The sequence below is a fragment of the Carettochelys insculpta genome, chromosome 10 (assembly GCF_033958435.1).
Source record: "Carettochelys insculpta isolate YL-2023 chromosome 10, ASM3395843v1, whole genome shotgun sequence".
Taxonomy (NCBI): Eukaryota; Metazoa; Chordata; order Testudines; family Carettochelyidae; genus Carettochelys; species Carettochelys insculpta.
In genome coordinates, this window is record NC_134146.1 from 1,655,049 (window position 1) to 1,679,629 (window position 24,581).

Below are 24,581 nucleotides of genomic sequence, written 5' to 3' on the forward strand. Positions count from 1 at the left end.
ACATCTATCGGGGGTGGTCTAGACATTGCTTAGTCCTGCCAGGCGGGTAGGGAACTGGACTCAATGACCTCTCAAGGTCCCTTCCAGTTCTAGTGTTCTATGATTCTATTATTCTAATCTGTAAGAGGAATGAAGCATCATTTTAACTAAACTCAAAGAGGATGTTCAAGTAAAAGAGAAGTCTCCTGATGCTTAGCGATGTCAGGGAAATAATACTAAAATGAGATGTACAGAATTATAGCAGAATGACTAACAGATTTGGCACCTGGACTATTGCTTTCATTCTGGTTATGGTGACACCAGAAAGATACTGATGGGCTTGATGGAGTTCAGAGAAACGCAGCAAACAGTCCAGCTGACATCACACCCCCACAGTTATTTCTGTGAGTTAGAGTGCAAAACTCAAGCACAGACTCATTTTATTCTCAGGCTGATTGTGGTATCTGCTCCACACAGGAAGCTTTTAAAAGGTCCATTTGGGTGCATCACCTGGGCACCTGACTGGATGATGCACGGCAAGGGGTGGGCTGGGAAGCAACTTCATAGCTCAGCATATGTGAGGAGATAATTAATGCCTAAGGAAACCAGAGGTGCCTCAGTGCAAGCAGAGGAATAAAAGTAACTATTTACAGTAAGAGCAGATGTGAACAAACACATGTTTTTAGCCTATAAAATCTTAAAAACAAGCTATACTGCTGTTTGGATATTTCCAGTTTCCCACTTGCTTTTTTAACTAATTTGCATTTTAATTTCCCAGAGTATTTATGACCAGTTAATTTCTGTTCAATTTCTTGCCCTCTAGGTTTTATTTATATTGTGCATATTGCTACAGTACCTAGAGGGTCTGTTCATGACTGGAACTGGACAAATATTTAGAAAGAAATATTACACGCTCCAAAACATTCTTCCCCAATTTCACCTGAGAATTTTCAGAAAGGCCGTTTCAAAATAACTCGGCTTTTCCAGTTGCGCCACGTAAAACACTTTCACAGCAAACTTACGAGGCTGAATTCCTAGCCTCAGCTTTTAACAATTGGGATCTCTAGTGGTGTCATTAAAATCAGACTAGTAACGTAAACCTAAATTCTAAAGGATGCCAGTTTAAGTTAATCTAAGGTTTTATATCTATTCAGATTCTTTGAAAGTGTTTAAGGATTTTAATTAAACTAAAGTAAAGCAAAGAAAATCCTCAAAAACATACGAAACAGAGACAATCGAGGGCCTATCAAGGGAGCTGGAGAGCTACTCGCTGGGTGCAGCATTGGGAGGCAGTTGTTGTTCAGGGATAAGGCAGTGTACAAGGCAATCTCTGAAAGAGCCGAGCCGGTTCAGGACTCATTTGCAGATGTTGGGAAGTAAGATCAAACCAAGTGTTAAGATTATAAATGTGTGGAGTCAGCAAGCCTGGGATCTTGCTTAACTTGCCTTAAATCGTTTTGAAGTTAGAGCTTTTCAGAGCCCAGCAATATTCTTAACTGCTTTACATTTAGAATAAAAAAGAAAAGCAGGCAAAAAAATTCAACTGCTGGCCTCAAACTCAGCTTCAATTTCTGTGTATCAGTGAGATTCTACCAAGTAGGCCATGCTGGAGGAAAACAGTGGTTTTTAAATGGTCTGTCTAAGTACCAAACCCAAAGTTAAATCGTTTGCAGTGTCCACAATGAATGGAAATTTAAAACTCTGCATCTAATTAGCCGCCAATGAATGAATTTAAACTTAAAATTAATCAAAACTTTGTACAACATTTGACTTAACCAATAATTCTACTGCCCGGGTTGTAAATTCCAAAAATTCACAACTCAGTAGGAGTTAATTTGCGGCAAATTTCATACCCGGCTATTTTGGTTGTAGCCTTTTAAAAGTATTACGTGTTTTTTTTAAAACAAAGAGGAAAATGTAAGGTTTTTTTCCCACATTGCTGAACTTAAACAGCTGGAGGGATTTTCTTTGAATAATACCTTTATACAGAAACTTAACATGGAAAAATCTCAGCCTAAAAAGTAAATAATTGAGAAAGGTAGAATTATGTAAAAACACAGATTTTTATAATGGAAACTGGTTTGCACCCTTCCCTGTAGCAAGCTCTACAGTCAAATGTTGTACAGAGTGTAGCATTCTTCATCTAGTGATGGTACCAAAGGAAACTGATCTCATTGGTCAGCCAGGATTCCCCAGCCCTGGGAAAGCTGTGAAAAGTAACACTTAGCAAAGTGTAAGTGCCTTGGTGCTTAGGGAGTCTAGGGTGTTGCCTAGCTGGTGAGCATTTTTAGTTCATTTCGCAAGTCTGTGATGAGAAGGAAATACTGCATCTCTCTGAGGTTTAAGAAGCCGGCTTTGGACTCAGTGAATTTTGGATGACCATGGTCTTGTGTGTCATTACAAGTGGTTCCTCTGCTGGATATTAAAAGTAATACCTGCTGCCATTTTACACATTGCATTATGTGCACATAAACTTTCTTCTTCACATAACGCACAGTCAACCTGTGGAACTCCTTGCCAGAGGAGGCTGTGAAGTCTAGGACTATAACGGTTTAAAAATGGCTAGATAAATTTGTGGAGGTTAGGTCCATTACTGGCTATTAGCCAGGATGGGTAAGGGATGGCATCCCTAGCCTCTGTTTGTCAGAAGCTGGAGATGGATGGCAGCAGAGAGATTGTTTGGTTGTTACCTGTTCAGTCCTCTCCCTCTGGGGCACATGGCATTGGCCACTGTTGGTAGACTGGACACTGGGCTGGGCGGACCTCTGGTTTGACCCAGCATGGCCATTCTTATGTTCTTTTGGATTCACAACGCACAAACTCTGTTTGCTTTTGATAAATGTTTTCTTTCTCCCCTGTACAGTGTTTGCAAGCACTAGAGTTCCTGCATGCCAATCAAGTAATCCACAGAGATATTAAAAGTGACAACGTGCTCTTAGGAATGGATGGATCAGTTAAACTCAGTGAGTGTCAGACAATTGTTTCAACCTCCTGCTTCTTTTCAAATACATTTTGAAATGAATAATATTTTGTAAGTGCATAGTTGTTGCAGAAATGTGAGATCAGTTTTTACTAAAAAAATCAACAAGGTAATTTGTTGTGCTTTGCAAAAAGAGTTTTAACCTCTATGGTTGGTTTTGTAATTCTGAGCTTCTGAAAGTTTCTGACTTTGAGTATATCAAACAGGAAGGATGTTTAAGTAACTTGTTACCACATGACTGTGTTCATAAATGTAAGCTAACCTGCAATGGAAAGTGAGATAAAGATCCAAGAATTTCCAGGGAGGGAAGCTGGCACTAATCAGAGCTGTCTACTGGCTCCTTTCAAACTGTCAGATTACCCATTAATGGGATAAGAATTACCTATTTATATTTCAGTATTGCCTAAAGGCTGCAAGTCAGATAGGATCCTATTGTGCTGGGTACAGCATTTGTCTGAATTTTTTTAAAACTGCTATTAGCAGTAACTACAAAAGGTAAAAATAATGTTAGAAGTCAGGGAAATGTTTTTGGTTTTGTTTTCAGTTTTATATTGTGCATTTGACAGCACCCACTGTGCACCCATTTGTTTCCTTGTGTACATGACTGCTTTGTTCCTCTAAACTCTTTTCTGTGGAAGATACTTTACAGTAGCTTCATATATCTCAAGCTTTATTTCTAGAGCTTTGTTAACCATATAGTCAGTGATTCAGTAGCTAAACCCAGGCTAAAATACTGAAGTTGGTAAGTACAGAAATAATTACTGAAATCCTTTTTATAGGTTCACCATATTTCAGGTTCCACAACAGATGACGTGGGCAAGGGGTAATGAGGAGATACCTGCTGTGGGGAGTGCTGTTCCCTGTCATAGGAGCAGGGTGGCTGGCGTAAGCCCAGGATGTGGCAACAGCCATCAGTCAGTAGCTCCCTGCAGGACCCCTTCACAAGAGCTGAGATCTGGGTGGGTGCGATCTGGCAGCTGTCCGTTGTAGGGGAATGGACCAATTGGCTGAGGATTCAGAGCAGGGACCAATTGGGAAGTGAACAAATTGGGGTTCTTTTAGATCTGCAGCTTCTTTGCTGTGCCATTCCCATGACATTCACTGTTGGTTGAAAACCCCGCCGAGACAGAAGACAGAGGTTCAAATAAGAGGCTCTGTCCAGGGAAACCTGGAGGTATGGTATCCCTGTTTGTGTTGGTATTGTAGATGGCTTGAAGAGGGATTAGACAAAACACCAGTCTTTCATAGGAGACCACAAAATACCTTTATAAAAAGACCCTAATTCTTTAAGTAGGATTTTATTTCTAGTCAGATACGTTCTTCGGTATTTGGTTGGACTTCTGCAGCGACATGAAAAGTACAGGAATACTTTGAGATGTCAAAGGGACAGGTGGGAAAGATGTTTCTATAGTATTTGAGTCTCTGAGATGGGATCTGCAGCAGAACTAACTGTCACTAACTAGTTCCTTTATTGTCATGCAGCCGACTTTGGTTTCTGTGCTCAGATCACCCCAGAGCAGAGCAAGCGCAGCACCATGGTTGGAACTCCCTACTGGATGGCTCCTGAGGTGGTCACACGGAAAGCCTATGGCCCTAAAGTGGATATCTGGTCTCTGGGTATCATGGCTATTGAAATGGTGGAAGGAGAACCTCCATACCTCAATGAAAACCCTCTGAGGGTAAGAGATTTCATCCTTTGCATGTAAAACCATCTCCAAAATGTGGGAAAGAGATTTGTGATCCTTAAGTTCTAGGTTAGCAGTTTGAATCCAAGCCCATGTAGAAGTTTTTAAATAGTTATCAACTGACGGCCATTTAGTACAGTCAGGGCTGTTTCTAATGGGCAGGAGTCTACATGAAAACATGAAACTAACTGGAGCAGGTAGTTCCCAAGATTAGAGATTGATTTACCAATAGACACAGAGGGTGATGCTGTGCTCACCACGTGTGGTGGTCTCTCCAGAGCAGGATTGAGGCATATTGGCAGTCCCTGTTTTTATTTAAATAGTGGAATTCCTTTCCGAGTACTGACAGTCTTGCCAGAATGAACTTCCACAGACTTAGAGAAGTCCACTTAAATTAGAAGGAACAAAGCATGCACCAATAAATACTTACACAGGTCGAACCTCTCTAGTCCAACATCCAACCAGCACCAAACAAGAGAATTTGCCAGACCACAGGAGGTGAGTGTTGTCTAGTAGCATTAGCAAAACTTCCACTGCTTACTGGGATCTTGGAAGGGGTAAATTACAGCTTAATAACAGCCCAGAACACTGAGAGCCAGGACTGGTGGCTGTAAACAAACTTTATGGGACTGCAGGAAACTTGGACATACCAAGTGGTTATCTGGCTAACTAAAATCATGCTGGTTTATGGGTGCTGCCAGGTAATAATGTGCCAGACTAGAAAGGTTCAACCTGTAGTACACTCTCCCCATATATACAGATACGTTTGGGATAGTGTCCGCTACTCTGAATACATAAGTAGCTATAGACATCATGATACCAATGGACAAGTAACAGTTGCCAAAGTTGTGTAGTGCCATTCTTACAAGCATCTGGGGGTGGCGGGGGAAGAACTCATATAAAAAATGGAAACTAGGACAAATTATAAAGGATGAATATAGGCAAATAACACAGGAATGCAGGAGCAAGATTAGAAAGGCAAAGACACAAAATTAGCTCAAACTACCTACAGGCATAAAGGGAAACAAGAAGACTTTTTATAAATACATTAGAAGCAAGAGGAAGACCAGGGACAGGGTAGGCCCATTGCTCAGTGAGGAGGGAGAAACAGTAATGGGAAACTTGGAAATGGCAGAGATGCTTAATGACTTCTTTGTTTCAGTCTTCACTGAGAAATCTGATGAAGGAATGGCCAACATAGTGAATGCTCGTGGGAAGGGGGTAGGTTGAGAAGATAAAATAATGTGGTATACCTAGACTTAGTAAGGTATTTGATACGGTCTCGCATGATATGCTTATCAATAAACTAGGCAAATATAACCTAGATGGGGCTACACTATAAGGTGGGTGCAAAACTGGCTGGATAACTGTACTCGGAGAGTAGTTACTAATGGTTCTCAATCCTGCTGGAAAGTGAGGTTCTGCAGAGGTCTGTTTTGGGACCAGTTCTGTTCAATATCTTCATCAACAATTTAGATATTGACACAGACACTACACTTATTAAATTTGCAGATGATACCAAGCTGGGAGGGGTTGCAACTGCTGTGGAGGATAGGCTCATAAATGAAAATGATCTGGACCAATTGGAGAAATGGTCTGAGGTAAACAGGATGAAGTTTAATAAAGAAAAATGCAAAGTGCTCCTCTTAGGAGGGAACAATCAGTTTCACACATACAAAATGGGAAGTGACTGTGTAGGAAGGAGTACTGAAGAAAGGGATGTCAGGGTTATAGTGGACCACAAGCTAAATATGAGTCAAGAGTGTGATGCTGTTGCCAAAAAAAACAAACATGATTCTGGGATGCATGAACAGGTGTGTTGTGAGCAAGACGAGAAGTCATTTTTCCGCTCTACTCTGTGCTGGTTAGACATCAGTTGGAGTACTGTGTCCAGTTCTGGGCACCGTATTTCAAGAAGGATGCAGAGAAATTGGAGAGGGTCCAGAAAAGAGCAACAAGAATGGTTAAAGGTCTAGACAATGTGACCTATGAAGAAAGGCTGAAAGAATTGGACTTGTTTAGTTTGGAAAAGAGAAGATTAAGGGAGGACATGATAGCGGTTTTCAGGTATCTAAAAGGGTGTCATAAGGAGGAGGGAGAAAACTTGTTGTTCTTGGCCTCTGAGGATAGAGCAAGAAGCAATGGGCTTAGACTGCAGCAGGGGAGGTTTAGGTTGGACATTAGGAACTTTTTCCTAACTCCTCAGGGTGGTCAAACAGAGGAATAAATTGCTAGGGAGTTTGTGGTGCTCTGGCACCACACTACGGAACGCAACCTCCCTGTACAATGGTAGCTAGGTTGATAGAAGCATATTACCTCTTGTGTGTTTACAATAGGGGATTAGGTGAGCAAAGCTACAGTGCTGAGATGATGAGGTGTGGAATCCAGGCCTACTGCATTGCATCCAACATACCCAGCCCTTAGTGGAGAGAAGAGTCCAGAAGTTGCGCCCAAATATTTAAGCGTGTAGTGTTAATCTGTCCATACTTTGTCACCTAGGGCAAGCCCCTCTTTCTTTGCATTCTGGCATGGGAGTCTGTCTTCAGGCTGCTCCGATTAGTCAGTCACTGACCTTTTGCAGAATGAGACCTGCCCATGTGCTCACTGGTAGGAGCTCAGTGGCAAATAATGGTTACGAAGTACTGAGAGGCTTACCTCAAATGAGGTACCCTGTTTAGCCATGAGTGTTCATGTTGTATCATCCTAAGGGGGCAGAATTTTGAGACTATTCGTGGTAAAGGCTACATTCTATTAACCGTATAAAACAACCAGGAAGTAAATGATCACAGTAGCGGGGGAGAAAAAGACATTTCACTACCTGTGTCAGGTATCCTTTATGGCAGGCTGCTCCTAGCAGAAGATTCAGCAAGGACTCTGAAGTGTCATAGGTTAGTGTCTGCTCTGTCAGTCTCCTCCTCTTTTCAGATGTACTTTGGTAAATGCTTCTTCTAACTCAAACTATTTACATTCTAAAAACTGTGGTCTGCAACATGCTAACAGATTGGGGCTGACGGTCTCTCTCTGCTCACAGGCTTTGTATTTGATAGCAACTAATGGCACACCAGAGCTGCAGAATCCAGAGAAACTGTCCCCGATATTCCGGGATTTTCTAAATCGTTGTTTGGAAATGGATGTAGAGAAAAGAGGCTCAGCTAAAGAACTGTTACAGGTCAGTGTATATATATTGACATCTCCTCATAAGCTTGAAATGCACAGGTCACTAGCAGAGCAGTCGGCTAGTGCTGACATCAGCTTGTCTTTGTTTTCCTAGTGAAGGGTCACTTACTGGAGATGAGGTGCGGGGGGAATACAGGAATCAAATATCTGCAGTACAAATGTGGGTAATTCTTCTGCAGTAGCTACTAGTTGTTTTCTGCTCCCGGTGATCCCGAGTGATGTCACAGCTGAGTTAAGCGCAGAGGTGGCTGAAGCCAGCAAACGGACCACAGAACAGGAAGGTTAAGTGGGAAAATGTATTTTAAAAAAAAGGAGTATTTCTGCATGGGGACAGTGGTTAGAAAAAGAAAGGCGGGACTGTCCAGGGATATTGGCTATAGCTTTGTGGAGTAAGAGCTGTCAGTAAATCTGCTACCAGGGATCGTTCAGTGGGTATGTCTTCTTGAGGTGCTGCCTATTGGCACCTTTGTTTAACGTGCTTTCGTGCCATGTAAACACAATCGTTTGGTTTTGAAATTTGACTCTCCCTAACGTGCTGTGTTTCTCTGTTCCTGGCAGCATCCCTTCCTGAAACTGGCCAAACCTCTGTCTAGCTTGACACCGTTGATCCTGGCTGCCAAAGAAGCAATGAAGAGTAACCGCTAACATTGTTGCCATGGCCTTCATCTTTTTCAAATCTTTATAATATATGAAAATTGTTACCTTTGTCAGGGGGGTCGAAAAAAGTCTGCAAAAGGGAAAAACACTCACCGAGCCGGCACCGGAAATGAAATGGTGACTTTTAAATAAACCCTGTTCAGGGTTCAAAAGGAACTGTGGACTGAATCACTGGCTTTTCAGCTCCTTTGCAGACAGCCCAGGAATCCTGCTTCCCATGCCTGGGATTTTAAGTTTTTTGATGATTTCTGTGTAACTGTTCCCATTCATTGTGCCCTCTTGGGTGCTTTCAATACTTGAATGACAGATTCAAGCTTTTGGAGAGAAGCATTAATTTTGTCTGCTGATCTCTCTTCTTCTCCCCTTGTCCTGCCGTCTTTCAAGTTGCTTTGGCCAATCTCCTGTATAACTAGACTAACAGCAAGTATGACAGACATGTGAAAGGTACACCTTACCCCTTACCGTACAGTTTAGTTGGAACTGTAACTTTTAAAGTGAAACCTGCTTATAAGTAAGGTTGGGAAGAGTTTTTGAATTCAGCTGTCTTTCTGATCTGAGAGTGCTCCAGGGATGTGTAATCTAAGAGAGAGATTACCTTGTAGCAAGTTGTGCGGTGGGTCAGGTTTTTGGAGGCCACAGGAGGAGAAAGGAGCAGATGTTTTTGAGGAAAGGACACCCGCCTCTTACCCTCATCATGTTCCTTTCTGTTTCCATTTACACGCTCACACACACTCTCTCTCTTCCCTAGACTTTTTGGCCAAGGCAGGAGACATGTCTTGCGTGGTGTCGTAGGTGTTCTCAACACCGAGTCTGTCTGTGCTTGGGCTTTGGGATTTATGCTGGTGCCTTTGCCTTTTTTTACATTTCCCTCCTTTGTATCAAATACATTTTTGTATATGTTGTAATTTTTATTCCCCAAAGCAAATAATGCAACAACTTTGGAGTTGTCAAGATTTAAGTATTAGAGCTATTTTTTTCATTTTATGTGCTCCATTTCTCCTATTGATATCAAAAGAACAAATAATTCATCAGATCAGAGGAAAAATGAAGATCCAAGACTTTCTGATAATTAACAGCTGGGAACAACAGTACTCTATGGGGGCCGTCTGAGGTGTGAGAACAGTTCCATCAGACATGAAAGGGCTTGCTTGAGTGGCTGGTGCAGAACTGGAGACAGCCGTCATATCTTGATGGCCCCTTCTCACTAAAGACATTTTACAAGCTAGGATGGCAGAAGACAACATTTAGTGCAAGAAAAAGTGCCTTCCTTTGTGAGCTAATGCGTAGCTTATCTTGTGTGTTTTGAAAGGGTGCCAACTGTAGCAACCATAGAAAGGTCCCCAATTTCAGCCACTGAAACTGCTGCATTTATACCAGTAGGTTATTTTCATGAGGCGCTGTTTGTAGATGTAATGTGCCAAATGATGCGCATGAAAGAATAGTCACTAATTTGGTGCTAATCAGTTACATTGCATTTCCAGCTGGCAGTGCGTGTGGAGCAGAGAGCATCCAAGTCTTGGGCTGGGGTAATTCCATGTGACGTTTGACAAATTGCATAAATTGATGGTTTTTCTTCTATGTCAGAATAATCGTGGCATCCATATACCAATGGAAATGTCTGCTCTGGGTGTTGGCAACCAAGATATGTCTCTGTGTAGAGCACTTAAACAACCTAGCTTCCACTTCCTGAGCCTTTATATCCTGGGGTTGCACTAGCAAATTATTTTGCACCCACAAGATGCCTTCATGTAGGAAACAGAATCAACAGACTTCAGTCTGAGTTCTTGTAACCACTAGTATAACAAGTACCAAGCCAGAACTGTTTTATTGAGGAGGAGGAGAACATCAAAAGATCACACAGCCCACTAGCATCATTCTTTCCTAGGGAGTGTCATGTCTTGGTCTGAATAGTCTAGATGTGCTTCCCCTCTTACAAACTGCATCTGTACTGAAAGCCCTTGTTACCGTAAACATGAGAATGGCAGGGCCCTGGCTTTGAGGCACGTGACTCAAAAGATCTTTCTGCCCATAGGAAGAAGCATCTTTTCTCATCAGTGGCTCCCTGTTTGTCCATTGCTGGCAATGGACTTTTTGAAAATCATACGTCTGGTACAGGAGTGTAACTTGGCTTCCCCCAACCCCCGCAGGAGCAAACCCTAGTCTGCCATATCATTTGGTTTGGAAATTAGTAGAAAACCTTAAAATCAGAATGGAATATTGACTGATTAGCTCACTCTTATTAATCAGGAATAATTCTTTTGATTTGTAATAGCAAAATCTGCCCAAGTCAGGATCTCTCTCCCCCTACAGGGTGACACCTAAACTTTTTTTTTTTTTTCGGGGGGGGGGGGGGTGTGGAAAAAGAAAGGAAAAATAAAAAAAGAAAAAAAAGCCTCTTCCAGGAGTTGCCAAAGTGCATCCCAGTGCCTCTTGAGTGGCCCAGGGTGCTGTGAATTACAGAGTGCACAGGCGCGCCCCTTGTATGTACGTGATCCTACTGTAAGGCTCCTGTTGCGAGCAGGTGACCAGGGCGAAGTTATGAGAGCAGGCCAGGAAGGAGTAGAACTATTGGAATGTTTCATTTCTGCAGCGAATTGAGGGAAAGGAGCCAAGTGGAGCCAGCAAGTGGGCAAAGAAGAGTCGTAGGGGAAGTGCCTGCTGTGCACTTCACTGTGTAACACTTGTGTAGTTTTGCGTGTCTCTAGAGTGACCAGCAGCCTTCTCCCTGAACGTGAGTTGCGTGTGTGTTCCGAGTGTCCGTTCTCCCCACGAGGGGTCAGGTTAGAACAGACTGGTTGGTCTGGTCTGCCCAGACCAGACGAGTAGTGAGTGCAGCGTAGAGAGACTAGAGACTGGGCGGCTGAGGAAAGGAGAAGATCGCTTTGGAACGTGCCGGGGTTCCCCGGTCTCTGGCAGTGAATAAATGCGACAGTGGCGCCGCACAGCAGTGGGGAGTAAAGATGGGCAGCATAGTGCTTTGAAAGCAAGTGAACTGGCAATATTTGACTCCCAGGATTTTTAAAGAAAGATGGAATAAACCGGACTTCTCACTAAGTACCTGTGTTTGGTCACAGATGCTCATCTGAGTGTTCACTATGCAAGTGTCTCTTTCTGTGCTGAGCAGCTAGCTGCAGTAGATGTTCTTCAGAGCAGTGCAGGGTAATTTTGAAATCTGCTGTCAGAAATGGATGGGAAACTCAACAACAGCATTATGGCCTTCACAGCTGGAATTGAGCAAACCTCTCTAGCTGGCTTTCTCTCTCTTCTGCACATTGCCAGATGGAAATGGGTGTAGGGGCAAGCTTTGTTTTTTATTACTGTACCCAGATTTTAAGGTTGCCTTTTGTTTAATTTAATCTCATTCTTTTATTTAATTGTTTCTGCAATATTAACTACTGTATTTCGTTACTTTGTTTATTAACTTTGTTCTTTCAGGGCTAGAAATAAACTTTTTAAAATGTTTGTTTTGCCCCTTCCCGTGTTTTTTTTTTTTTTTTTAAGGCCAGAGTTGTATGAAAGACTAAATGGTTTAGTATCTTAAAGTGTTTAGGGAAATGTTCCGAGTCTTTATGTAACTCTAAATTTGAGCAAGCAATTGTGAATATTTTATGCACACCTTGTTTTCAGTGTGGCTGATTTTTTTGTTTTGAGATCTCAGCTTTTAGTCATCCTTTGTCTTCAGAATCTTCCTAATCAGTGATGATGATAGCACCAGATGACAACTGTAGGCTTTCCTTGCTCCTTGCCTCCATCTGCAAGTCAGTCCTGCCTCCAGTGACCACTTCTGTCTGCAACCAGAAGAGCAGATCTGGATTTTTCTCCCTTCTCTTAATGCAGCAAACAACTAACCTGGTCTTTGTGGGAGGCCATCAGTGAAGAACTGACTGGGCTGTCTGCACTGAATCTTCCAAGGCCAGAGAGCAGTCAAGCAGTACGTTGTTAGTGATGGTCTTGGGACTGAGAAGCTGGTAGGCATTGATGCAGCTGCTGGCAATGTGAAATTCCAGTAAAGCTATTCCTGACCAGACTGCAATGCTGTTTTATTAAAACACTCCTAAAAACTCCACGTTTTCAGTGTACCCAGAACAGAGCACAAGTCACTTGGAACGCGTGTGCTTCCCATTTGTCTAAGCAGGCTGAGCTTGGTCGATCAGCTTTTTGCCAGCAGAGAGGCGTTGACAGGCGTGGCTACCGAGGCTTTGGTACTGGCTCAGAAGTGCCTGTTGATGGACTAGCAGGATTCTCTCTTTAGCAACTGTTTATCAGTACTGAAATTTGTCACACACACGGACACACAAAAAGGCAGAACAAGGGACCCTGGTTGGTTTGGTAAAAGCTGGATGTATTTTCCATTGTTAACGATTTTTGTCCTGTGACCATCAAGGATATTTCATGCATATATCCGTTATCTTCCCTTAATGTTGCATTAGATAGTTCTTGAATTTAATTTTAAGCTCTTTTAAAAAATTGGGATGAGAAACTGCTTAATTATAAAATGCGTGTGGACTTCTGATTTCATGCCTCTTTAAGGAGAGAGAGGTCTTGTCTGTGTACAAACCTACACTTCAGTTTCAATCATCTTTAAATCTATTCCTTATTTGACTGGGTAAACCACAATAAGTTTAGTCTGAATCCGAAGCAGTCACATCCATGGAGCCTTTGCATCTGTTCAGATTTATTTAAAATGGAGTTAAACTGGTGCAATCCTGCATGCAGAGACGCCCTGAGAATCTGGCTTTTAAAGTGTGCTCCAGTGTAGTTTTGCTTTTAAATGTATGGAATGGGCAAGAACGAGAGATGTTTGTTCTCAGCGAAGCAGGTATTTGGACTTTTACCCTTTCGTTCATTGAAAAGTTTTGGCAAAGATCATCCTCATTCATGATTCTGCTGGAAGATTTGCTCTTATTGCGGTAAGCTGGGAAGAAATGCAGATGTTCAGCAGTTTGCTTACTAACGTTTTTGTTTGCACAGCTCGGCTATTAACATCAGTCTGACCCGCACAAGGGCTCCAATGGCCTTCCCATTGCTGGAAGAGTGACCCAGAGCAGTAGTACTCTGTACTTTGATGGTGCTTGGGCTTTCCATGCTCTGCAGTTAATCTGAGGGTCTATGACTCAAGACAGAAGATGCCAGGCTCCATACTCTCAGGAAAGTTAGCTTGAGCTTTAGGCTTTTACCACTGCTGCCTCCAGCAACATATCCAGATGCACTCTTGTAACTGAAGACTCAGACTCTGTCAGCTGAGCTTCCCAGCGCCTGCTGTAATGGTGTAGCCGGAGCCCACGGGCGTGTGCTTGCTGAACGGTATTTGGTACACGTGTACTCCAGAAGGAGCACTTCCCTCGGTGGTGGTATTATCAGTATGTCAGCAAGTTCATGTGGTTCTTGGAATGGTGCAGTTCTCTTGCCAGGACAAAGCCTGTACGTCAGGAATATTAAAACCAGCCCTGCTGTCTTGGAACCAAGGTTCAGACAGACAATTCTTCACATTATGTGTGAGACTGACAAGGAAAAAAATTGTGTGTCTACTTTGGCTGCCCACTCCGCCTGCTGCTCATAAGGAAGTGGTTATTCTGTAGTGAAGAATTTGAGTGAATTGGTGAGGGCTCTCTTGGGTGGTCGCTAGCTGCTGAGTCCTTCTAAGGAGCGTGATTTTGTCCTTGAATGGTGCTTGTGGAGAACATCTGTTTTGGGGAAATAAGTTACTCCAATCTCAGGCATTCTGTCTGCTCTGGTTTGGCCAAAGGGTAAGGTATGATGTATCAGTACAAATAGGCCATCAGTTGTCTCTACTCAGACAGGATGACCTACCAGTTATGGGGCAAACACATACCTCCTGCAGTTCTTACAGGGAGAACCTGTTGACTCCCAAAGGGAGTTATCTCCACATAAGAACTCCAGCGTTGGATGGGTGGTGCATTATTCCAGCTGGAGATGCCCCCAGCACTGACTCATGCTTTTGCCCCTCTTTAGGGGCCTCTTGACAGGTCAGATGAGTGGATGGAGATTAGACCGGCTGTTGCAGCCCTGTGAGCTTGAGATGCCTGTTCCGAGAACTCTATGTGGGGGGGGATTGGTCTCTGTGAGGCAGCCTGCCTGCCTTAGCATCCCCCCAGCTCGATGTTTCTGCACTCGACAGGGAGCTCACGTAGTCCTGCACTTTGAATGTAAGACTTTCCAAATCCAGAGTGCATTGCCATGGCAGGTGCCTGGGTGTCCCCCAGACAGGAAGGGCAGTGGCTAGTGGAACATGTGCTTGTTTCAGCAGCAGTGGAAGGTGAAAACTAGCAGGACACAAGTATTCTTTCTGCAAACGTGTAGGGGAGAACCCCAGTTGTTACAATTCATTGTTGTGCCTTCATTGAAAGGACTCCTTGTTTCCTTGCCACCACAAGAACAAGTGCGTGGGCGGTGGGGTCGGAGTGTTCTGTGCCTGGCTTACAATGTACATAGGCGCACATGGTGTATTCCGCAAGTTGACCCCGTAACTAAGGAGCCGTTCTGAACTGCGTAAAGTGCCTAAAGTTCAGCTCAAGGTTAATTCAAAACCTGTTTCCTAGGGATGTTTTTGTATAACTTCTGCTAAGGGGAAAATAAAAGTGAACTAATATAGCAAAGTGGGGAGCTGTGTTTCTTGTGTGGATATTAATGTGTTGATTACATGATGGGACAAACCCTTGTGAAGGAGGTGATGGTGTTCGGCTAAGGGGATTCGTTCTCTCCTGTAGCTGTAGAGTGCCCAGCACAATGGGCTGTGATCCCAAGTGGGAGTTGCCACCTTTCTGTGGTACGTGTATGGCGTCCAGGCACTCGGTCTCTGAGCACTTGGTGTATTTCTCCTCTCAACGGGAAGTACTTTTATCCCCGTGGTACAGATGGGGCACTGCGAAACACTGTAAGTGACTTGCGCCAGCTGCACAAAAGTCTGTATTGGAGCAGCGAATTTAACTGGGGGATCTGATACGCCAGATTTACTACCCAAAGGACCAGGCCATTCCTCCTCCCCATTAGCCATTATGTGAAAATATTTGGTACTAATATTAAACTTAATTTTCAGAGGCCCATGCTTCAGTTGTTCTTTCTGTCTGTCCCGTAAGAGTTGAGTTCAGATCATCTCCCTTCATTCATCTGGGACACAGTTTAGTTCTCTTAATATCTCTGGACCACTAAGAACAAACTCTGACCTGTGGCCTCTGGAACGGCAGCTGCAACAAGCAAGGTGCATCCCAGCACTGGCAGTCGCTATTGATGTCCTCGGGTATTTCCAGGTATGAATCTGTCCTGGATTAAAGACCTGGTTTGGGTGGAGTTTGGGTTCAAGGGCTGATTTTATCCTGCTTGGGGCAAGGGGCTGGACTCGGTGACCCTCCTGAGGTCCCTTCCAGCCCTGGGATTCGAGGATTTTCCTTGTCTTTGTTGGTGTTTCGGCTCCCTCTGGTCTCTTTCTGCGGCATCCAGTACAGGGTAATGACTCAATGCTGCTGCTTTGGGCGTAGGCTTGCCAGCTTTCTGACTGCAGAAGCCAAACGTGTTGGCCCACCCCTTCTCCGAGGCCCCATCCCCGCACACTCCATGCTCACTTCCCCCCCCCCACCTTGCTCATTTTCACCAGGCCTCGTCAGGGTTTTGGGGCGTGGGAGGAGATGGGGGGATAAGGCTTCCCAGGTGACATTTACCTCAGGCAGCTTCCAGGTGCAGGGGTGGCCAGAAGTTTGGGTGTTGCCCCCTTCCTGTGGGAGCCCTCCCTGCAGCTCCCATTGTCTGCAATTTCTGGCCAATGGGAGCTGTGGAGCCGGCACTTGGCACATTGCCAGTGCTGTAGGCAGAGGCAGTGCACAGGTCCACCCCTTGCTGCCCCTGCACCTAGGCGCTGGCAGGACACACCACTGCTTCTGGGAGTTGTGTGCAGCCCGCCATTGTGGCCAGTTGTTGGGTCCCTGTTTGACAGGACGGTCCAGTCGAAGACCAGACGCTCGGCCAGCCTACCCTGACATGAGGTCAGCGAAAGGCAAACTTGGCTCCAGTGTGTCCTGCCCCATGGTCAACGGGCGGCACTGGCTGTCAGGAGAGCCTCCCTGCTCAAGCCTCACGCATGCTGGTGTGTTAGAGCCCTGGGAGGGAAGAGTTAACCTGCCCTGGCCTGGGTATGGACAGGTTGCTGTCTGCGCCTGGACCCGGCCTCTTGTCTTTCCACAGGGCTTTGCGGCCAGCTCCCTGCCCAAACAGCCAGCCAGTGCTTTGCTACAGCCAACCCCCAGCGCTAGCACAGGCAGACGAGCAGCCCCAGTGTTCTGCTCACCCAAAGCAGAGACAGCCGGAGTGCAGCCCTATGCAGAGACCTGCTGGGCCAAGGAAAACCAGTCAAAGGTCATAATGCAGCCACGCAGGTACTATCCTGGGGCCGAGGCTTTCCCAGTTTTCCTGCTGCAAAGGTGAGAGTTGCTGGAGACCAGCTGTGACCAAGCCCAGGCTGCAGGTCGTTAATGCTTGGAGGGTGGGCAGATGGGGCCCAAGGCGCTGTCCCTTCTATGTGGAGGGGAGGCACGAAGGCAGGCAGACTGCTGTGGATCGCAGAGAGCCGTGTACCTTAGCACTGGCTGCAGGTGTGGCTCTTCCCAAGGACTCCCTTGACCCCATTGACTAGGGGGCCTGTCAGGCTGGGACACGTTGGCTTACAAGGGCCTTTATAGCGAGGAGGCGGTGCAGGAGCAGGCTGAGCTGTTCTTTGGGCAGTGACGCGTGTGCTGTTGCCGTCTCTGGCGGGTTGCGGGGGGTTGTTATGGCAGGTTTGAATGTCTCCATTGCTTTCTTTCTCTCAGTTGTGGCTATGTGTGAGGTGCTCAGATGGGTCTCCAAGAGGCTTCTGCCGCTCAGAGTGTATCACGGTCTTGTCAGAGAACTGGTGGGCTCATTGCAGTTGTGTGCTTGCTGCCTTGAGCTGAGGATGCTGATGGAGATCGGTCCTTGGGGTGGCGGCTTTGGCCCAGATGTGTTCCTGACCCTCCTCTTCATTCTCTACGTGGTCCACGGTGTGTCTTTTGATGGAGCGTCTGCTAACCCAGCCGTGTCTCTCCAAGAATTCCTGCTCCTGGATTCCTCCTTCATGGCTACTGCTGTCAAGCTTCTGGTCCAGTGGGTGGGAATGGAGGCAGCTGGTTTTCTCACCACACGCTATTGGTCTTGGGAGCTGACTGACTTCCATTTCATCCAGAATCTCATGGCGCTGGACTGCAGTTCCACTCTCCAGGCCCCGCTGTACCAGGGCATCTTTGTGGAAGGCGTCTGCTCTTTTGTTTTCCATCTGGTGGGTCTCAAACTCCAGCACAGCCACATTCTGTACAGAGCTCCTGTCCTGGCAGCGACTGTGACCACCTTGGCTTACACGGGTGAGAGGTGATCTCTGTACCTCTTCTCTCAGTAATACCTGTGCATGAAAAACCAGGGAGAAAATCAGCTTCCCCGGTCCAAGGACCTACAGCTCTCTAGTGGGTTAGCTCACAGCCAGCCCGGGGTCCTACACTGTTCTTACAAAATCAGCTTCCAAGCAGGTACAACCGGCAGTGTGCTTGAAAGGGGGCTGGAGCCCCCAGCATGTGAGAGGGATGCCTGGAGGACAAACCTTCCTGTCTGTGGCTCTTTTATGCTCCCGCCCCATTACGGTAGTAGTCACTGCAGTGCAGCGGGTAAGTGCACTTATCCCCTTTGTATCAGCCAGAGTGGGGTGACAGTGACTCCCTGGAGCCTGTGACGAAGCAGGGACCTGAACCTGGCTCTCCCGTGTCTCAGGCTAGGTATCCAAGCACTGGGCCATTCTACACACCTGAGCTCTGCTGCCTCCTATCGAGTCCAGAGCCCCAGGCCTGGGCAGAAGGATGCTTGTCACCAGCAAGAAAGGGCGTAACTGGGGAAAGGTGACTTCAGTTTCTGGCTGGTCAAAAAGTGGCAGTTGGAGGACTGGCCAACCCAGCCCCTCAGGCCCCCAGCCAGCACCGAGCAGTCACATCAAAGCTGCACGGGGCTGCTAACATCTTTGCAGGCAGACTTTGAAGTTTTTGGAGAATACTGGGGCCAACTTCTTGCTACAAGTGCTGACGGAACTGACCGGGGCCAGCGCAGCTTGACCTGATGCTCACAAACAGGGAAGAACTAGTACGAGAAACAGAAGCGGGTGGCAACCTGGGCTGCAGCGATCATGAGACGGTAGATTTCAGGATTCTGACGAAAGAAAGAAAGGTGAGCAGTAAAATACAGACCCTTGATTCAGAAGAGCAGACTTTGACTGTCTGAGAGAACTGTTGGGCAGGATCCCCTGGGAAGCTAATATGAAGGGGAAAGGAGATCAGGAGAATGGGCAATATTTTAAAGAGGTCTTATTGAAGACACAGGAACAGCCATCCTGATATGCAGTAAGAAAAGCAAATACGGCAGGCAGCCAGCTTGGCTTACCAGGGAAATCCTTGGTGAGCTTAAATTCAGACAATGCATATAAGAAGTGGAAACTTGGACAGATGATTGAGGAGGAGTATAAACATATGGCTGGAGAATGCCGGGGAGTAATCAGAAAGCGAAAGCACAATTGGAACTGCAGCTCTCAAGAAACGCGAAGGGCAACAAGATGGGTTTCCACAGGCATGTTAACAATAAGAGGGTGATCAGGGAGGGTGTGAGGCCGTTACTGGATGAGGGAGGTAACCTGGGGACAGGTGATGTGGGAAAGGCTTTTTTGCCTCAATCTTCAGAGACAAGGTCAGCTCCCAGACAACGGCACTAGGCAATGCAGCATGGGAAGGAGGTGGGCAGCCCTCAGTGGGGAAAGAACAGGTTAAGAGCTATTCAGAAAAGCTAGATGCACACAAATCCATGGGTCTGCATTTAATGAATCCCAGGGCACTGAGGGAATTGGTAGATGTCATTGCAGAGCCCTTGGCTAATATAGTTGAAAACTTGTGCAGCTCGAGAGAGGTCCCGGATGATTGGAAAAAAGCAAACGTAGGGCCCATCTTTAAAAAAGAAAAGGAGGACAATCCAGAGAACTGCAGACCAGTCAGCCTCACCTCAGTCCCCGGAAAAATCATGGAGGGGATCCTCAAAGAATCCATTTTGAAGCGCTTGAAACTGGGGAAAGCGATCAAGAGTAGTCAACGTGGATTCACCAAGGGCAAGTTGTGCCTGAGCAATCTGATTAGCTTCTATGATGTAGTAGCTGGCTCGGTTGTCATGGGGAAGTCCGTGGATGTGAAATACCTGGACTTTAGCAAAGCTTTTGATAGTCTCCCACAACATTCTTGTCCGTAAGTTAAGGAAATACGGATTGGATCCTTGGTCTATGAGATCGAAATAAAGCTGCCTTGATAGCCGGGCCCAGTGGGTAGTGGTCAATGGCTCAATGTCTGGTTGGCGGTCGGTTTCACTGGAGTGCCCCAAGGATTGATTCTAGGGCTAGTATTTTTCAACATCGTTATTAATGACCTGGATGAGGGGACGGATTGCACCCTCAGCTCATTTGCATATGACACTAAGCTAGGGGGCGAGGTAGATGCATTGGAGGATAGAGAGAGGGTCCGGATCACCTAGGCAAATTGGAGGATTGGGCCAAAAGAAATCTGATGAGATTCAACAAGGGCAAATGCACAGTCCTGCACTTGGGGTGGAAGAATCCCAAGCACTGTTACAGGCTGGGGATGGACTGGCTGAGTAACAGTGCCACAGAAAAGGACCTGGGGATTGCAGTGGATGAGAGGCTGGCTATGAATCAAGTGTGCCCTTGTAGCCAAGAAGGCTAATGACATATTGGGGTGCATTAGGAGGAGCATTTCCAGCAGATCTAGAGAAGTTGTTATTCCCCTCTACTCGGCACTAGTGAGGCCACATCTGGAGCATTGTGTCCACTTCTGGGGCTCCAGTGCAGAAAGGATGTGGATGCATTGGAGAGAATCCAGTGGAGGGCATCGGAAATGGCTAGAGGCCTGGAGCACATGACCTATGAGGAGAGGCTGAGGGATTTGGGTTTATTTAGTTTGCAGAAGAGAAGACTGAGAGGTGATTTGATACCAGCCTTCAACTTCCTGAAGGGGAGCTCTGAAGAGGATGAAGAGAGGCTGTTGTCAATGGTGCCAGATGGCAGAACAAGGAACAATGGTCTGAAGTTACAGAAGGGGGAGGTGTAGGTTGGATATTAGTAAAAACTCTTTCCCCAGGAGGGTGGTGAAGCACTGGAATGTGTTGCCTAGAGAGGTGGTGGAATCTCCATCCCTAGAGGTTTTTAAGTCCCAGCTTGACAAAGTCCTGGCTGGGATCATTTACTTGGGGTTGATCCTGCTTTAGGCAGTGGGCTGGACTCAATGAGCTGCTGTGGTCCCGTCCAGCCCTAGGATTCTTTAATTCTATATCAGAGGCCACCGACCCGCTGCCCAGGGGACAGGACAATGGCACAGAGCCAGAGGTGAGAATGAGCCTTGCTCCCTGCTGTGCTGCTCTGGCATGGAGCAGCTGGTGGGCTGGGTGGTGGGCAGATGTGGAGTCTGCTCCCAGTCTGGCTCCCTGGCTCTCCTGGGAGCTGGTGTGCTAAGCAGCAGGCAGGTGAAAGGGCCAGCTGGGGGTGCCCTCCCACTGCTCCGGGGCTGCCCCTGCCCCAAGCCCCCCCGGGTGACATTTAGGGAGGGCTGAAGCCCCTCTGCTGACATCCATACGGCTGTTCCCCTTCCCATCGTGTTTGGGAGCGAGGGGAAAGTGCACAGGCTGCCGCAGGCCTCTGCCTCAGGGTGGGGAGGGGGTGACAGGGGAGGCAAGCTGTGCACTTTGCTCCCACTCCCTGACAGGAGAGCAAGAAGCATCCTGGTACGGCTCTCTCAGGTGGGCTCCAGCCCCTCTGCCCTTCCTGCCCATACTCCTCCCCGGCGCGGGTACACACGCATGCACCAACCCCCTGCCCTGAGCCCCACACTTACAGGTCTTACAGGTAGAGTCACACCCTCCCCAATCTCCTACCCTGAGCTGCACCCGCACCCCTTCGTGAGTGAGTGAGTGAGGGGGGGTTATTGATACAACAGTACTTGTAAAAAATTTTAAGTTACTTTCATTCCTGCTCAGAGCCAAGGCAGTTCCCAGACCCACCTGCTAATGTAGAGTCAGGGTAAGTTTGTATTTATAGATCCATAAAACCAAGAGGAAGAGTTACCAAGACAAATGTGTCGAACTCAGGAACCTTAAAGGGGAAGCTTATGCTCCAGGAACCGACCTTGGGAACCAGAGCAATGCTTAATTAAGGTCTTTCTTCCCTCCAAAAGCATCAGTGTCTGGCTGGCAGCTGGCATTAAGTGGAGTACCCCAAAGCTCAGTCCTGGGAATGGTTTTGCTCAACATGTTTATTAATGAGCTGGATGAGGGGATGGTTTGCACCCTCGGCCAGTTCACGGATGACACAAAGCTGGGGGGAGAGGTAGATGCTCTGGAGGATAGGGATGGGGTCCAGAGAAACACAAACCAATTGGAGGATTGGAACTAAAGAAATCTGAGGTTCAACAAGGGCAAATGCAGGTTCCTGGACTAAAAATGGACAAATCCCAAGCACCGTTACAGGCTGAGCATCAGTTCTGCACCAAAGGACCTGGGGATAGTGGTGGATGAGAGGCTGGATATGAGTCAACAGTGTGCCCTTCTAAGGGCGTATTGAGGTGCATTAGTAGGAGCACTGGAATGAGTTATAAAGAGAGGTGGTGGAATCTCTATCCCTAGAGGTTTTTAAGTCCTGGCTTGGCAGTGCCCTGGCTGAGATGATTGAGTTGGGATTGGTCCTGCTTTGGGCAGGGGGCTGGAGTCACTTCCAACACTAATCTTCTAATAGTCTATGATCAGTCTTAACCCCAGCTTTGTACGACCATGCGCTTGCCTCCAGGATGTCAGTAATAAGCTCTATTCAGAGCTTAATTCGCTGTGGAAGGGGGCAGGGTTCAAGCTATACTTTTCAATTTTAACTCTCTAACAGTTGCACCAGGCCCAGATTTAAAACTCCACAAGTCCTGGGCGGTCCAAGGTCTCTCTAGGCAAGTCAGTTCCACCCCTTTTTACCTTCCTTCATTTTCCCAAAAGCCCTGTGCTTCTAGTCTGCATGCGTCTAGCTCCCGCTTCCCAGCTCTGGGCCTCGCTATGCCTGATTGACTGACAAGCTGTCTCCTGTCAGAAATCTCTGCCTCACAGCACTGCCTGTAGACACATCACGTCACCTCTTAACAGCCTCCTTCCCGCAGCCCAGTGCTGGACGTACCCAACGTGTGAATCTCCACGTCACCCACCCGCCATCTGTGGCACGTGGGGTCTCCTCCAGAGACCATCACTAGCGCTCTTTCCGGAGGGGACAGGAAAGGCGAGGTGGCCTTGTTTGTACAGCCACTTTAAGCCTTGCTGCTCACTCCTGCCCTTTCCTTGCAACCCTCGCACGTGCCGTGTGCAGCTGGGTAACGTGGTGTGCAGCATTAGACAGAGAACGTGAGGCCAGGCTGCCAAGTACCAGCCAGTTTGTGCTGAGCTGTGCCAGTACCGGGGGCTGGTACGGTTTGGCTGGGGCGTGGCTGCCAGTCGGAGGCAGAGGCAGTGGCAGTGTGTTGGGCCGAGTGGTGAGTGTTCAGAGCTGCCTGGCTTTGCTTTTTTAGGGAGTTCAAACACAGTTCTAGCAACAGAATTTGTCCTCCCCTGCCTGGTGCCCAGCACCCGTTTGTCCAAATCCACGTCGAAGGAGCGAGATCCATAAACCAATTTGTTTTGTTCTTTCCCAGCTGGGCCTTTCACTGGAGCCTTGTTCAACCCTGCCCTGGCCTGCGTGGTGACTTTCCGCTGCTCCGGGCACTTCCTGCGAGAGTACGTCCAGGTTTACTGGTTGGGACCCCTCACAGGTGAGCTACCGACAGCCCAGGCAAGGCCACGACCTAGAGCGGGGCAGAGAATGAGGCTGGGGTGAAGCCTTCATAGCGTGTCCGCTCTGTTAGCACACCGGCAGGAAGGGGACATGTACTGAGCGCAGGAACTGCTAAGTGGGGTGCTCACGTTTATCTGGGGGGCAGGTTAGTCCTGCCCCTGGAGCCCGATGCTCCTGTTCCTTTTTGACATCCCTCCACCCCGGGGGTCAGGCTGGAACTCTGAGTCGCACGAAGCGTCAGCCCCGGCGGGAGGTTTGGGAAGCCTGAGGAGGTTACAGACGTGGTGCTGGTCTCTCCCCAGCTGGTGCTGAGCTGTTGCAGGCTGTCTGCAGGCTCGGGGAGCCTGTGCTGCAGCGGTTTCACACGGCCTGTCACTTGGGGGTTATTCTCCCAGCTGCGAGCCCCCGGGACGTAACTGGGGATGTAGCACTTGGACTCTGCAGCACCAAAGGCCCAGAGAGCACTGCTGCGCTTCGGCCTTGTGCCTTGGTCTGGCCCCAGCCCTGCTCTCGCAGGCGTGCAGCATGTCTGTTAAAGGCACTTACTTGCTGTTCTGGTGTTTGCCAGCTGGTAGCCGGGACTCCAGCAGCCTTTGGGTGGTTCTGGGCCATCTGGCCGAGTGGTGCTTGTCTGAGGGGAGCTGGTGCATGACCTGGCCTGATCCCAGGCTCTGCTTTCAGGGATGCTCGCAGCCCTGCTCCTGTACCAGGGCAACATCCCCAGGCTCTTCCGGAGGAACCTGCTGTACAGTCAGAAGAGCAGATACCGCACCCCGAAGGGGAAGGCCGTGCCCAGGCTCAGAGAGGAGACCGCGCAGAAGGGCGGCTGCGACCCGACCTCCCCGGCTGAGTGAAGGGTGCGAGGGTCCCACAGCCACTGCCCAGCTCCTGCTCACCTTGGCTTCTCCCGTGGCTGCCCGGACAGGGCTAGGACCTGGGCGGCCTGGCGTGAGCATGTGCCCGCAGCAGGTGAGCTCCATGGGTGGCTCCTGCCACTCTGCAGTGCCCCAGTCGCCCTGGCCTGCGTGCAGCATCACGAGCACTGGCCCATGGGTCCTGGCTGTGAAAGACCAGGGAGCCTGGCCGGCGGAGGAGGGGAACAGCCACTGGCACCAGTCCTGCAGTACAAGCACAGCCTAAGGGGCGTATGCCTGCCAGCCGGGCACACCCCTCTTCCGGACACCTCCCCATG

At 47.6% G+C, this 24,581-nt stretch overlaps 2 protein-coding genes across 4 annotated transcripts in view; both read left to right on the top strand.

Moving 5' to 3' along the window:
• PAK2 (p21 (RAC1) activated kinase 2) overlaps nt 1–11,940 on the top strand; it is a 72,536-nt gene extending 60,596 nt beyond the window's left edge. For all 3 annotated transcript variants that reach the window (XM_075003730.1, XM_075003728.1, XM_075003729.1), the window contains 4 exons: nt 2,843–2,942; nt 4,442–4,638; nt 7,676–7,813; nt 8,380–11,940. In XM_075003730.1, coding sequence (XP_074859831.1) covers nt 2,843–2,942; nt 4,442–4,638; nt 7,676–7,813; nt 8,380–8,466 — 522 coding nt within the window. In that variant the 3' untranslated portion in view covers nt 8,467–11,940. The remainder of the gene's footprint in view (nt 1–2,842; nt 2,943–4,441; nt 4,639–7,675; nt 7,814–8,379) is intronic.
• Nucleotides 11,941–17,257: 5,317 nt separating this feature from the next.
• On the top strand, nt 17,258–24,293 carry LOC142018575 (aquaporin-12-like). Its single transcript, XM_075004508.1, has 3 exons — nt 17,258–17,864; nt 23,250–23,366; nt 24,071–24,293. Exons 1-3 carry the CDS (start codon nt 17,258–17,260, stop codon nt 24,241–24,243), a joined length of 897 nt encoding a protein of 298 aa, XP_074860609.1. The 3' UTR covers nt 24,244–24,293.
• Nucleotides 24,294–24,581: the final 288 nt, after the last annotated feature.